Source organism: Macaca fascicularis, chromosome 13 (assembly GCF_037993035.2).
Source record: "Macaca fascicularis isolate 582-1 chromosome 13, T2T-MFA8v1.1".
Taxonomy (NCBI): Eukaryota; Metazoa; Chordata; class Mammalia; order Primates; family Cercopithecidae; genus Macaca; species Macaca fascicularis.
Genome location: NC_088387.1, coordinates 71622230 through 71635918, shown reverse-complemented (window position 1 = coordinate 71635918; position 13689 = coordinate 71622230). Strand labels below are relative to the sequence as shown.

Genomic DNA, 13689 nt, shown 5'->3' with positions numbered 1-13689 from the left:
CGCTAGTTATGTTTTAAAAATAGATAATTAAATTACAGTTGCTGAGCATTTTCATTTGACTTGGTATTTTGAAATGCTTGTGTTCTGTCTAAATGCTAGACTCTTAGCATTTGGCTATGGTACACTCATCAAAATGGCCACAGTAAAAGAAGTGACATTAGCAATTCTGGGCTAGGAAGCACTGTTTCTCTTACCGAAATCTCTTGCAGCTGTAATCCAGCCAGGTAAAGATAGCTTTGTGTTTGCTGACATTTTCAGAGTTGATTGGGCAAAAAGGTGCAATCATTTTCCTAAGTCTTTCCTCGTCATCTTTACCCCCTCCCCACTACCCCCTGCCATTATTTTCAAAAGGCCTATTCTAAATTCTAAAGGAATGTTCTAAGAGAGCAAGGAGAAAAATATTCAACACTAAACTGCAGCAATAGCCTTGACAGTTCAGTTCCACTGCAGGTGTCCTGGTTTAACTCCCACATGGACAAAGGGGATACAAATTGTTGGGTGACTACACAATATCCTCTTGTTAACATCTGTGTTATCCTCTTTTGGAAGAATGAGACACCAGGAAAGGAGCTCAATTTCAACCCCTTGTCTTTTACTTAAAGAATCTACCAAATCAGTCTCGAATGATAAGAATGAAATGTGTTTTTAAAAGCTCAGAGGAGTCTGCATTATAACTAAGCTAAGTCCTTTCTAGTTTTTTTCCAGAGCAGAAAAGACCCACTATTGGAGAGGGGTTCATCTGTCACTTGAGGGGCAGCAGCAATTTATCAGTTCCTGTGCCAGATGTTTACATAGTATCAAGTCTTCACAACAGTCCTACAGAGGCCCTATTTCACTCCAGGGAAAACCAAGGCTCAGAGGTTTAGACACTGCCCAAGGTCAGATAGTTAGTAGATGCAACGAGAATTAAAAGAGTAATCCTTTATGTCACAAGGGAATTCCAGAATTCCTATAATGTTATTTTAAGTGGAATGTGTGAAATGCCAGTAAATAAACAACAAAAATTCTGGTGTTAAATTGAAGAAACAAAATAATATTTACTAAAAACGTAGTTAAGAGACTCAAACTTCAAAGCATTTACCATCCTTTCTGAATGTTGCTCCAACTTATAGCCTAATATAAAAACTCATTAAAAATGAGTAGTAGAGATGCTTAAATTCTCTATGTAGTCATACAATACCATCCATATAGAAACAACACAATTTGATTTTTAAAATCTTCAAGGCTTCATAATTAAGAGACCATAATTAAAATTAGAATACTCAAAGAAATTTATTAATCATCAGCCTTTTCTCTATATCCTGCCTTCAGAATTATACGATTTTATTTAACCATTTGCAGGATTCCTTTCATCTCAGGAGAGTATAATCATATAATCAGACTCATCGCCACTGTTCCCTTTTAATTGTAAATCATGACTGCACTTGCAAATTAGTCTATTATCACAGCAGATTATCAATTTGGTAGGGAAAGTATTTGCCAACTAGAATGAAAGTAGTTAATAAACATTAATAAACATCTTAAATCAATCACTCCTTTACTCTTGGTGTGGCGACAGATGTCAGTTGAGATTAATAAATCAGTCAGAACAAATAAAGTGATGAGGAAGGGAAGCACAGGGAAGCCTCTCGATGCCCTGTGTACTTAAGAATCACAATGCCTAAAAACTAATTGGAAGATAAAGATAAGGCATTAAACCTTCAGAGAAATGACTTGTTGGAAATTAGACAAAGTAAATCCAGATAGTCATTCTCTGTGGGTCTGTTATGAACCACTGGCAATAAAAGCTACAGGAGAAAACAAAATGCTCAGTCAGAATAAATTATGTTTATTGACAGCATAATGTAGAGGTTAAAAGCATGGACTTTCTTTTTTTTTTTTTGTTTTTTTGTTTTTTTTTTTTTTTTTTTTTTTTTGAGACAGAGTATCGCTCTTGTTGCCCAGGCTGGACTGCAATGGCTTGATTTTGGCTCACTGCAACCTCCACCTCCCAGGTTCAAGTGATTCTTCTGCCTCAGCCTCCTGAGTAGCTGGGATTACAGGCAAAGACCACCATGCCCAGCTAATTTTGTATTCTTAGTAGAGATGGAGTTTCTCTATGTTAGTCAGGCTGGTCTTGAACTCTCGACCTCAAATGATCTGCCCTCCTTGGCCTCCCAAAGTGCTGGGATTACAGGGGTGAGCCACCGTGCCCGGCCAAAAGCATGGACTTTCTAATGGGCCTGCTTGGGTTTGAATCCAGGGTCCACAACTTCAGTTTCGGTGACTTAACTATTTCTTTTGCTGTGCCTCAATATCCTTATGAGTAAAATGGGAGAGTAAAGTACCTATCTCATAAAGTTGTTGTAAGGATTAAATGAATCGATATTTTGTTAAGAGTTTAGAACAGCACCTGGCATATAATAAGCACTGAATGATTGTTCAATAACTAAATGATATAATTGGCCATTTACTACCATTTTATGTGGCTCTAGTTCTTTCTCTGCACAGCCTTTTATGAGGGAGAATTGGGGTTGTGAAGTAATCTCACAATATTTTTAATCACTTCCTCACTATAAGCCAAGATTGAATTAATTCATTCTGTAAAAAAAAATAAACTTTAATTCTATTAAAAAGAAAAAACTGAAATTTTACATTTTGAAATAAGATTACTGAGGCAAATTTTTAACAGTACAAATAGACTGTTTTTGTATAGTCTAGTCATTAAAGGCATCCAGATAACAATACCTTGTGTATTAACACAAGACTTTGTATGAAGATGTTTATCAGAAGCCCATCAGGAGTGTACCACTTTTAGTTATGGCACAAAAGGTTATCAACTAGCAGCATCAACAACTCTATATCTCACCTAGAACGAGTCCCAGGAAAGAGAATGAGTGGGGAAACCAAACATTATTTGCATATTTAACAGCATGTCCAATTAGCCACTTTGCTGACAGAGATTAATTTATTATTCATCTTATTCCAGTATATGTTGCTACTTTGACATATACATGAAAAATGACTGATACAGCACATTGTGATTTTGAAAACGTTAACTGTGGACTTCAAGAAAATGTAGCTTAGAATGTTGAGGATAGTTTCTCTGCTTCACCTTCAGAAAGATGTAATCTAGAAAATGATCAATTTTTCTACCATGAAGGCACAAATGGTCCAATATGAGATAACGTTCAGAAATGAGTATGAAATATAAAGGAAATAAGCTAACAAACAATGCCCTGCAAACCAAATAGAAGGTTCAATCTCTACACACATCTTCTAGGCAAAAATTCTCAGAGGTATTTAAATTAGCCATGCTCCAATATTATTTCTCTACACTCGATTGTAATATATTTTATAATTGAAAAGGATACCTATACATAAAATAATATACATACATAGATATGAACTAAAGCATTCATTCAATTAACAAATACAGAATCTTGAAAAATTTGAAAGCCAAGTTCCTCAGAAAAACCACATACTTCTTTCAGACGTGCTTAGATAGTTTTATATTAGAAAGTGAAAAAAAAAAAAGATAGAACAATGTGTTGCTGCATGCCCCCTCAAAACGTGCTAATCGGTTACTGTGAGAGTATTGTGTCACTGGGCTACCACACTTTTCCTGAATGTATTTTTTAGAACAGCATCACAATAAACTCCTAGTGAGGTGCTTTATGCTCTGTTACTATCCACACTTTAGGTTTTTCAGTCTTAACATAAAATTAAAGATTTCAGAATCCCAAATTATCTGTTTTAAGTAGCATTAAAAATAGTACTTCTCTTTAAGCAGCTCTGAAACCTGAAGTCATCTAGAAAAATATGCCATGATGACCAGATCTAATAACCAAGACAGTAACTAATAGCCAAGACAGGCCATACTACATAAATAATTACATGTACCATTGTTAGTACAATGGCAACTCAGATAATAATAATTATTATTATTTAAAAAACATGCAGAAGTGATGTCCAAATAAGTAAATTTCACTGCCTTGTATTTTACCACATATTAAAAAGCACTCCTTTACAATCTGTTTAATTTAATTTCTTTCTTTATAGTTGCTGATTTTCAGAGATATATCATAATACTTTTACCAATTTTAATTATTTGACAAACAAGTCACCAAATATATATAGGAACATTTAAAATTTCACAACCTTGCTTTAAAAAATGTCAGTCACATTATACAATACATTTGAACTGGGGATGTCAGAGCCCAAAAGAATCCTATATTCTGAATTTCACAATAAAAATGGCTACAAGATTCAAAGAAAGTTCAGAGAAAACTTAACATGTGCATAACCACATATCTTGAAAATACACTGGAGAAACACCTTTCTACACTGCCTCAGTTAAAATTCACAAATCTCACAGATATTAAGTTCCCACAATTAATGCAGCAGGGTCTTCTTATCTACTTGTATATTTGGTGATTAAAAGGAAGTCTGTACAGGAATCACCATCTTCTAGTGTTAAAGCTTTTTAGTATAATAGTTACTATTTAATAGCATTCCTTATCACTGCCTGAGCATAACCCTTTAAGCTGAATTTGAGAACAGTCCTCATTTATTAATCCATCTCTATCTTCGTACTTATTGACTAAGTATCAAAAGGTAATATTAGATAAAATTCCTTCCACTGAAATGCAGATATAAATTTCACATCTATATTGACTTGAAATTCTTAATAACTGTGAGTTAGCTACTCTTTTGTGGTTAATTTTATTCTTAATGAGGAATATTTTTTGGGACATGAATTGGAAAGTACCAATGCTGGGACAAATTTCAGGCCTTCTAATTTAAATACAGTGATACACTAGGTTTTGTTTGTTAGTTTTTTTTTTTTTTTTCCCCAAAACCCTGCCTTTTATCATATTGTCATTGAAAAGCAAATGTACTGTGGCTACTTATTAATTAAGTGACCCTGACATAATCATCACCTCCTTAAATTTGTTTCCTTGTCAGCAAAATGATGATCATAAGCTCTGCCAGGGTTGTGATGATGATTAAATGAGACATTTTACATGAAGGCACTGGGGAAATATATACTTAAAAGATAGCTGTTTTCACTCTGTTCTGTCAAAAGCTTGAGGGAATGCATTGTTTCATGATCAACACTGAAAAATCTTGTATTTGGTGAGAGAATGGAATATTTTAAAAGGCTATTACAAGCTTCTATGCAGAGAGATATTCTACACCCTACATAGACCAGAAAGGGCTGGGCAAAAAGACCAAACGAAAGAAGCAGGTGCTTTTCTAAGAGGAAATTCTTGAGACCTCAGTTGTGAGACAAGTAGTAGGCCAAATGCACCTTCAGCCTGACCACCACACCACGGCTCCTGTGCACCTAAATAAGCCACTCCTGGAATAATGATGAGGACAATTGGATGGCTTAAGGGACCTGAATTTAATCTTTGCAAAAATATCTCCAGTTGCAATATGTTTAGAAACAACACGTCTCTGGGAAAAGACAACAAGAGCATGAGGATTTTAAGAGATCCTTATGATCAAAGGAAACTTAAAATTGGAAATGATCTTAGAGGTCTGCTAGCCCAATTAAAGAAAAAAAAAAAGAGAAACGGAAAAACAAAACAAGAATATGAATGACAAAACAATATTAAAAAGTAATGCTCATTATTACTGGCATTGTTAACATCTCAAAATATAAATTGTGTTTTTTTTTTCTTAAAAAGAGGCACACACTATAGTATAAATGAGTCATTGAGGACTGATTGTGGTGATAGTCAACAGTAGAGGAAAGTTGGTTTTCTATATGAACCAAGTTTGGTTGCTCTATTCTCTTCTTAAAGACCAAGCCTCTAATCCCAGTTAATTGTCTGAAAAGGATTGCATTTGGTCATACAGTGTACAGGTGAGAGTGTAGATGAATTAGTGCAGGCTCTCCCTTCTATTGGAGCATAGGCTTTATGGAAGAGTATTCTATAGGAGGAGGAAGATGAGTTAGAAGATATGGGTCCTACCACCATCTCTGCTGCTCATTTGCTATGACTCTATGAGTGTAGTTCACTTAAATTATTTACATCTCTGTTGTCACATCTATAAAATGAAAGGGATGCAATCCTCAAACTTTAGAGCTGAAAGAAATGATGTTCAAAGTGGTAATTGAATTCCAGAAGTCAATGAGTTAATAACTGGCTGAATTGGGACAGGAACTCAGGTCTTCTGATTTCAAGGTCTAGATTTCCCCTACATGTGCTCTGAAGTCTCTTTTAAGTATTTCTTTAACAAACAAACAAACAAACAAAAAAACAAAAAAAAAAACAACATTGGGAACCTACTATAGTCTGGGCACTTTTTAAATTCATGGTCTCATTTATTCTTCCCTGATTGTAATTTCATTTTATAAAAGGAGAAAACATTCTTAGTAAAGATAAGCAGCTTAGTACATTTATACAGTGATAGTAAATGGCAATGGACAAATTTTTACACACACATGTTTCTGAGAAATATCTCACCAGACCAATCTGCATTAATTATTTATAATTAGTGTAAATATAAATCATTGAATGCCTATCTTAACTACATTTACAAAACAAGCCTTATATCTGTTTGAAAAGTAGAAATTGTATGTTTTGTTAGAAAAAATACATGCAGCAACGTGGTGGAAAACAATTGTATAAAGAGCTCTTTCTAGAACATTAATAATGAAGGGCAATAAAAAGTGGTGTAGATAAAATTTACTATTTTGATGTTTTTATCAGATCATTTAATGGTGAGTCCCAGATGATTGCTACATATACATAAACTTTATGTTTTTTGCGTTTATGCTTGGAAACTACCTATTTGTAAGGAAAAAACTGAATTTGCCTCTTTAAGGATTAACTCTTTCCAACAATAGCTTGGATTTTAAGAACTAAGTTGTAAACTTCTTGATGGTTCTGCCTCAGATATCTTGCCTCCTCCAACCTCACCTTGACTCTCACCCTTATTATTCTCTGGTCCTCCATGGTACATGGTACACAAACACAAACACATGCTCATAGTAGGAATTTATGATATATTTACTGAATGAATGAATGAATGAATGAATGAATGAATGAACAATCTAAGAAATAAATCTATTAAAGTTTTAGACAACCAAAGAATTATTCTAAAGTGCCAGGGTTACTTGGATCATGATTGATTCAAAGATTCTTCCAAAAATATTAGCTGCCATCTTGTTGAAAACAATATTTAAGCGATAAAAAATTTTGTCCAAGAACCCAAAGTAAGGAAAAGGTGTGGAACAGCAGTGTCTGTTTCAGCAGAATTGTCATAGCCAAAAACATTCTGGGTCACACATATAAATTTGTTACCAGCTAATTAATATTAAACATTAAAGCTAAATATTTCCCCAATATAGAGAATATTGTCAAAGGTTTTGCTAGCTCTCTTGGTTGCCACACAAAAGAGTAAAGGGATACTATGAAACAGTAACCTCCTGCCTCCTAGAAAAACAGAGAAACAAAAACCTCCCCAGCAGAATCAATGAAGTAATCTGCGGGACTCCAATGAGGTACCATCAGCTTTCTAACAGTGTGCGTTATTGTTAAAACATGCTTGAAGCAAAATCCTGGACCATGTATCTTGTAATTATTTCTTAAGAGATCAACCATTAAATGGCATAGAGGACTCTCTTAGTTTGAGTTTAAAAACCTCTGAGCTCACAGAATTGCTCTGGGCTATGGGCCATAGGCCTTGATTCTAATTCCTCATTGACTCTGATCAGACATCTGGCTCCGTCTTTTGGCCTATTTATGGTATGCCTCAGTATCCCTACAGGAAAATCATATCCAAATCAAACTCACTCTGAAACCCTACCCATCCTCTTAGAAGTTTGGTATGTGCACTGAAAGTGTCTCAGAAAAAGAAACATTATAAATTCAAGATATAATTATTATTCTTATATAACACCATTAAGTAACTTCAATTACAAACTACACTTTTAAAATCTGTTAACACTTCCTTCTGGGAAAGCCCTTTTGCCCTTTAATAGTTTAAGCTAATCATGGCAATATAATTTCCGGAGCTCATATTTGTGGGAGGAGAAAGGATGGCACTGGTGGCTTTCTCCTTCCTTTATCTCCTGAAATTATTGAGAGACTCTAAGCTAATTTTCTAAAGCATGCAGAGGCACTTAGGAAAGCTGGGAGCTGAGATGGGAACCTAAGCATTTAACTGACATCATTCCATGCTCCCCACATATGGCACATCACATAAGCAGTACTGGCTGAGCACACTGGTCTATTCTGGACTCTTGTTGGCGTTAAGTAGCATTCTTAATTACAAGCAGGCTTGCTTTTTATCATTTACAGTCACACAGTTCTCCCTTTATTTAACTAGAAAAAAAGCCACAATTTTTCTATGGAGGTAGTTTCACCATTTATGTTTTTGAGCAAATGCAAAATATAAAAAGACCCTGCAGTGTTCTCAAAACCTGCTTCTCACAGGCACTTAAAAAAAATCCTCATCATAATTTCTGCAACTGGGTCAGCTTGCACAAAGATACTTGGGTAGCCATGAGCGCTCTCTGCACCCTGCAAACCTTGTAAGTGACACCTCATAATAGTGCAAATGAAGCATGGCAAGATGAGAAAATGAAGAAGAATGAACCTGGATAGTCAACCCAGCAGTTTTCAAAACATAGGAGACTCAATTTTATTCCTTAAAATATACCACACACGAATTTTTATTTTACACATTCAAGCATATACATGCATTCCGTATTATGAAAGAAAATGTCTTATGATGCACAGAAATTCTAATACAAACAAACAGCCTAGTTCATTTGTTCATCTAGCCATATATATTTGCAATAGTCTCAGATTTTGAACAAAACCTCATTTTCACCTGTCTTGACTTTCAGCTATGAATTTATCATACTGTCATTTACCTTTGTGCTTTCCCTTCACCCTCATCTATTAGGCTCAAGGGTTCTTTACTTGTGGGTCCTTTGTCCCAACAATTAGCAAAATATTCAGAGAGCTATTGACCCAACAAATTCAACATCACCTCTTTCTTATTAGGTTTATCTTTAAGAAATCAACCTGCCTGCCGTGTTCTCAGTCCCTCTGCACTCACACTTCACCCCAGATCTCCATCCTTCACCCTAAGAGGCTTATTTTTTATCCTAATGTTCCTTGATTGTTCTATATAAAGTTAATTTTATTTTCAAAAGAGGGAAAAGATGAAGTATGAGAAATTCACACCTAGCTTTTATTTGGCAGGGGTTGGTTACTGACAGGTAAGTTTGTGCCTCTGATTGAAAAAACAAAGAATCAGAAGAGGTGTAGCCTCTTCCAAAAGAGTGAATGTGAAGGAGGGTGGGCAGAATTCCAAAAATACACAAACACGACCATACAACAGAACCTTTGAAGGAAACAAAAAGTTCTTTGACCCCAAAGAATAATACCAACCACTATACACACAACAATTTTCTCTACTATCCTATTCTTTCTCTTTTTCGATGACAGGCACCTCTGATTTTTCATTCACACGAAGAGACAATCACTGTATTCTGGAGGGAAAGAAATGTTTGTAAAGGCCAGCAGACGGCGCCCGACTGGGGTAGAAACTGCAGTGGAGAGGAAAAAGGAGTGCCCCACTCTGCTGCAGGGCCCCTTGGTCTTCTCCTCTCCCACGTTTCCAGTGGCCTCATCCCTCTGGAGAGATGCCGAGACACAGAAAAGGAGAAGTTGCATATGAGATTATTAGCCAAGTGTTCCCCATTGGCACAATTAGGTGCCCCACCCCCTGCATACCCCCATCTGCCTCACCGCACAACCCCCCCCTAGCTCTGTCTGCCCTTCCTGCACCCTGGCTCGCCTTCATCCCTCGGGACTCATATAATTCTGCACAAAGGCAGGGCAGTGGTTGAGAACTGCACTCAGGTAAAGGGAGCAACAAGCTCCTAGAATACTGTGGGCTTCTGGTGAGATCACCAGAAACTCCTTATTCTTTCAGCGGGATCTAATCTCTGTTACTTATAACAAAGAATCCCTGGCTTGGGACATCACTCTTGTCTCCATACTAGACACTCTTAACTGGAGAGAATTCCTGGGAGGGAACTAGGAGAAGGAGAAAGGAACCAATTCCTAGAACCCACAGGGATGTGTTTTTTTTCTATTGTGCTCCCAAAGAGGGCTTGCTAGGACTTGGTCTCTCTTCAGTTAGATTATGCTATAGTTTTTCATATCTAACCAGAATTGTCCCCAGGTAGGAAGCCCCCGCCCACCCCGCATCCATGGAATAAAGGGCCATCCTGGTAGCACCAGCATCTGCTCAGGGCAGAGCAAACTCATAAGGAGTGAGGCAAAGGATTCCGAGCTGAAACAAGTCTGAAAGGTGACCGGTCCTGCAAGAAAGAGGTGGAAAATGGATATAAAGAAAGTGCCCACAACTTTCGCTCTGCTTTCTAACAGAGTGCATTTTACACTGATGGAGAAGAAAAATTGGGAGTGGGGAACGACTCACAAAACCAGACTGATGTTTTACTTTTTGGCAATTCGGGAAATCTGGAATAGACATTTATCTGAAAATTAGAGGAATCCGACCTCACAGTGCTGGTCACTCTGGAAGAGAAAGCTGCCAACCAAGGGTTTTCTCTACACTCTAGCTATTTTCAAAGGGACAGGGCATTAGGAGAATAGTTTCCCTTAGCTCTAACTTCTCCTTCTCCAGGCAGACCTCCGGGCTTAGCCCAGCCGGCAATGAATGACTGGCCCTTCTTGGAAAGCATTAAACACTGAAGGAGGAAGTAAGACCTCCCTTTTTCCAACAGCCTTCAGACATGATCCTCAGGGAGATGGCTATGTGTAGTCAAGCCTCTCTCTGTTCCATTTAGAAAAGAACTCAGCCTAATTACCAAGGAAAAGGCATATATTTATGTGCAGAGTGGATGGAAGAGGAATGGTGTCCAGAGGTCCCCTCCATAAGGGTTGGCCCGCATTAGAGGGGGTGCCTCGGTTGCCCTCCTACCATCTCCAATTAAGGGAAGGCGTGGGGGCAAAAGTAATCGGCCTCCTGTTGAGTGAGTCCCAGGACTGCTTTGCTGTCACTGCAGTCTGGGCGCACTTTGGAGGAATGTGCGGGCTGGAATCTCTCCCTCCCCCGGGCCAGAGAAGATGGGCAGGAGGTGGGGCAGCATACACAGCACAGACAAAAGGTTCTGCAGAGCCCTCTTCTCTCCGGTGCTCAGGTCCCTTAGCTAAGCGCGGCGCCCCATCCGGCCACTGAGTGACCTTCTGGCAAGTGACGCCCCCTTCCCGCGGGGCCCAGCCGCGCGACCCAGGCTGGTCCTTTAGTAGGTGCCCACATCTCTCTCCCAGCACCTCGACAAGGAACGCCCCTCCCACCCCTCACCACCAACAACCGCGACGCCTTCCCCCATCCCCTTTCTATTGTCTTCAAAGAGATAAGTGTCTCGCACCAAGCACACCCAAATGCACCTCCCTTTTGTCGAGCTCCCATTTCTCTGAGCCTTAGGAGCCCAGGAGCGAGTGCAGGGTAGAAAGGGGGGAGCGAAGGGGGTAACCCGCGAGAACTTGGCATCGCAGACCCACCGTGTCCGCCTCGCAAGGATGCCGGTGACCTGTAGATTGCAATAGGCACTGAATGATGCTTGCTGCTGCCATGGAAATGGTGGATGTGGTGCGCTCCCAAACTGGACGCCCCCCACGCCACTCCTAGGAGGCCGCTGAGGGTGAGCGGGACTATCCAAAGCAGGGCCAGGCGCCCCCCTGCGCCGCCGCCGCCGCCTCCGCCGACCCCGGGCGAGCCCAGCTCGGCGCCGCACCGGAGCATCCTCTGGTACATGGCGGGGCGCCCGCCGAGGGGCAGCCGCCGCTGGAGGCAAAGTTTGGGGCGCGGGGAGAGGAGAGGGCGCAGGGGAGCGGGCGGCGCGGGGTGGGCTGAGGGGCCGGCCGCCTCACCGTGCCAGGGCACCCATCCTCTCCCTCCTTCGGACAGTCTTCTCGGGGTCCTGGAGTCCGCCGTGCCCAGCACCCCAAACAACCCGAAACATAGCCGAGGCGAATGCAGCTGGAGAGGGGCTTGTCCGGAAAGGCAGCCCCGGGAACGGCAAGCACGGAGCGGGTGGCTGCTCCCAGATTTCCAGGGCTCCAGGTTCTCGAGAAATACTCCCAAAGAGTTTCGGGCGAGAGTGCGTGCCGGCGGGTAGGGGGCCGAGAAATTGTTTAAAGCTCCTCCCGGAGGGTCCTCACTTCTACATGACAGCCATCCACCGCGAATCCACAAGGTAAATCCATTTAGCTTTGTGTGCGGGGACTAGGGAGGCCACTTCGCCGGCCCAACCTCCTTTCAAGACAGAAGCAGACCCCATGGAATCCAGGCGCCCCTTCCCTCCATTCAGCCCCGGCTGGCTCGCCCGCTAGCGCCAGCCTCCCCCGGGCTGCGCGCGGAGCAGCGGCGCGCATCGCCTGCTCCCGAGGCAATCTCCGCGTCCGCCGCCTCCTGACACTTACGCCCGGCGAGGGGTTCAGAGGGAAGAGTGCGCCCTTCTGAAGGAAGTGGGAATCGAACGGGGGAAAGACAGCTGAGAAGAAGATGCGGACGAAGGAGTAAGGGAGAGAAACAGAAAAAGAAAAAGAAAAAAAGAAAAAAAGAAAGAAAGAAAAGAAAAACCACACACGCTGGTGAAGCAAGGGGCTCTATGCAAATCTGCAGTCTCCAAACAGCAAATCACTGAAGCTCGGATGCAATGCAGAGGACGAGCCTATGTAACGAGGGAGGCTGGTCTAGCTTCCCACGAAAATCGCCCTGCTTTGCCTCTCCCTTGCATTCTCCACGCATCAAAGGGACACGTGTAAGTCGAAACGGGAACACCTAAAAAGCAACTCTCCCTTCACCAGGTGATCCCTCCATCTGAACTACAATGGCAAATGGCACCCTTCCCCTACCCAATGGTTTAGATGTAACCAGTGTCTTTAGAGATCTTAAAAGGGATAGAATTCGGGTCTTTTTATTGGACCAAACTTGTTCTACCAGGTGTTTAAACCCAATCTGCTAAATATGGCTTGACACCTTGTACTCAAGCATCAGTTGCGATGATCTGTTAATCACATACATTATTCATAACAAGGATTCTTCTTCCCACTACCATACTATATCTCATATAAGGCAGTGGAAGTTCAGGGGACCAAAACTCACAAGGAGGGAAAAGGATGCATTAATTTGGCAGCTGCAGAAGAGGCAGAAAGTGGAAGAATGGAAAGAGACGAAGAGAAGGGTCAGGAGAGAAACAGGAAGAAAGCAGAAAAGAAAGAAATGGCATGAATAAAATTGCTTGTATTTCAGCCAATATTTTAGGAATATTTAAGAACTTCCAAGATCTCTCGGAAGCCCCGCTGTGAGGATCTTTGCTAAGGGTGGAACTCCTCCTTTCTCTCATCCTGTCTTATAAAGAAAATAGCATCAGGAAATGAAAATTCCTAAATCTAGTGCCCCCAAGGGAAAGAGGACATTTATATGCTGTTGATGAAATACAGCATCTTTAACTGAAAGCTGTGTGTCCTAGATGAAAGACCAGCAAAGCTAGCATACATTTAAGAGTAGAAATCTAGCAATGCAAGTGGACTTGGCTAGGAGGATCACAGACACTGGAAGCTGGTGATTAAGACTTGGGACTATGATTTAAACATTTCCCTGGTTTCCAAAAGATGATAAAAAACTATGACATGTCCAGTGGCC

General features: G+C 40.5%; 1 protein-coding gene across 31 annotated transcripts in view; it reads right to left on the bottom strand.

Annotated features, from left to right (window-relative positions):
- The window catches only part of NRXN1 (neurexin 1), a 1134169-nt gene that overhangs the window by 430016 nt on the left and 690464 nt on the right, over positions 1-13689 (bottom strand). For 4 of the 31 annotated variants that reach the window (XM_045368587.2, XM_045368588.2, XM_005575915.4 and 1 more), the window contains exon 1: positions 11544-12866. The exons of the other annotated variants lie outside the window; for them this stretch is intronic. In XM_045368587.2, coding sequence (XP_045224522.1) covers positions 11544-11796 — 253 coding nt within the window. In that variant the 5' untranslated portion in view covers positions 11797-12866. Of the gene's footprint in view, positions 1-11543; positions 12867-13689 lie in introns of those variants that run through there. 31 annotated transcript variants of the gene reach the window in all.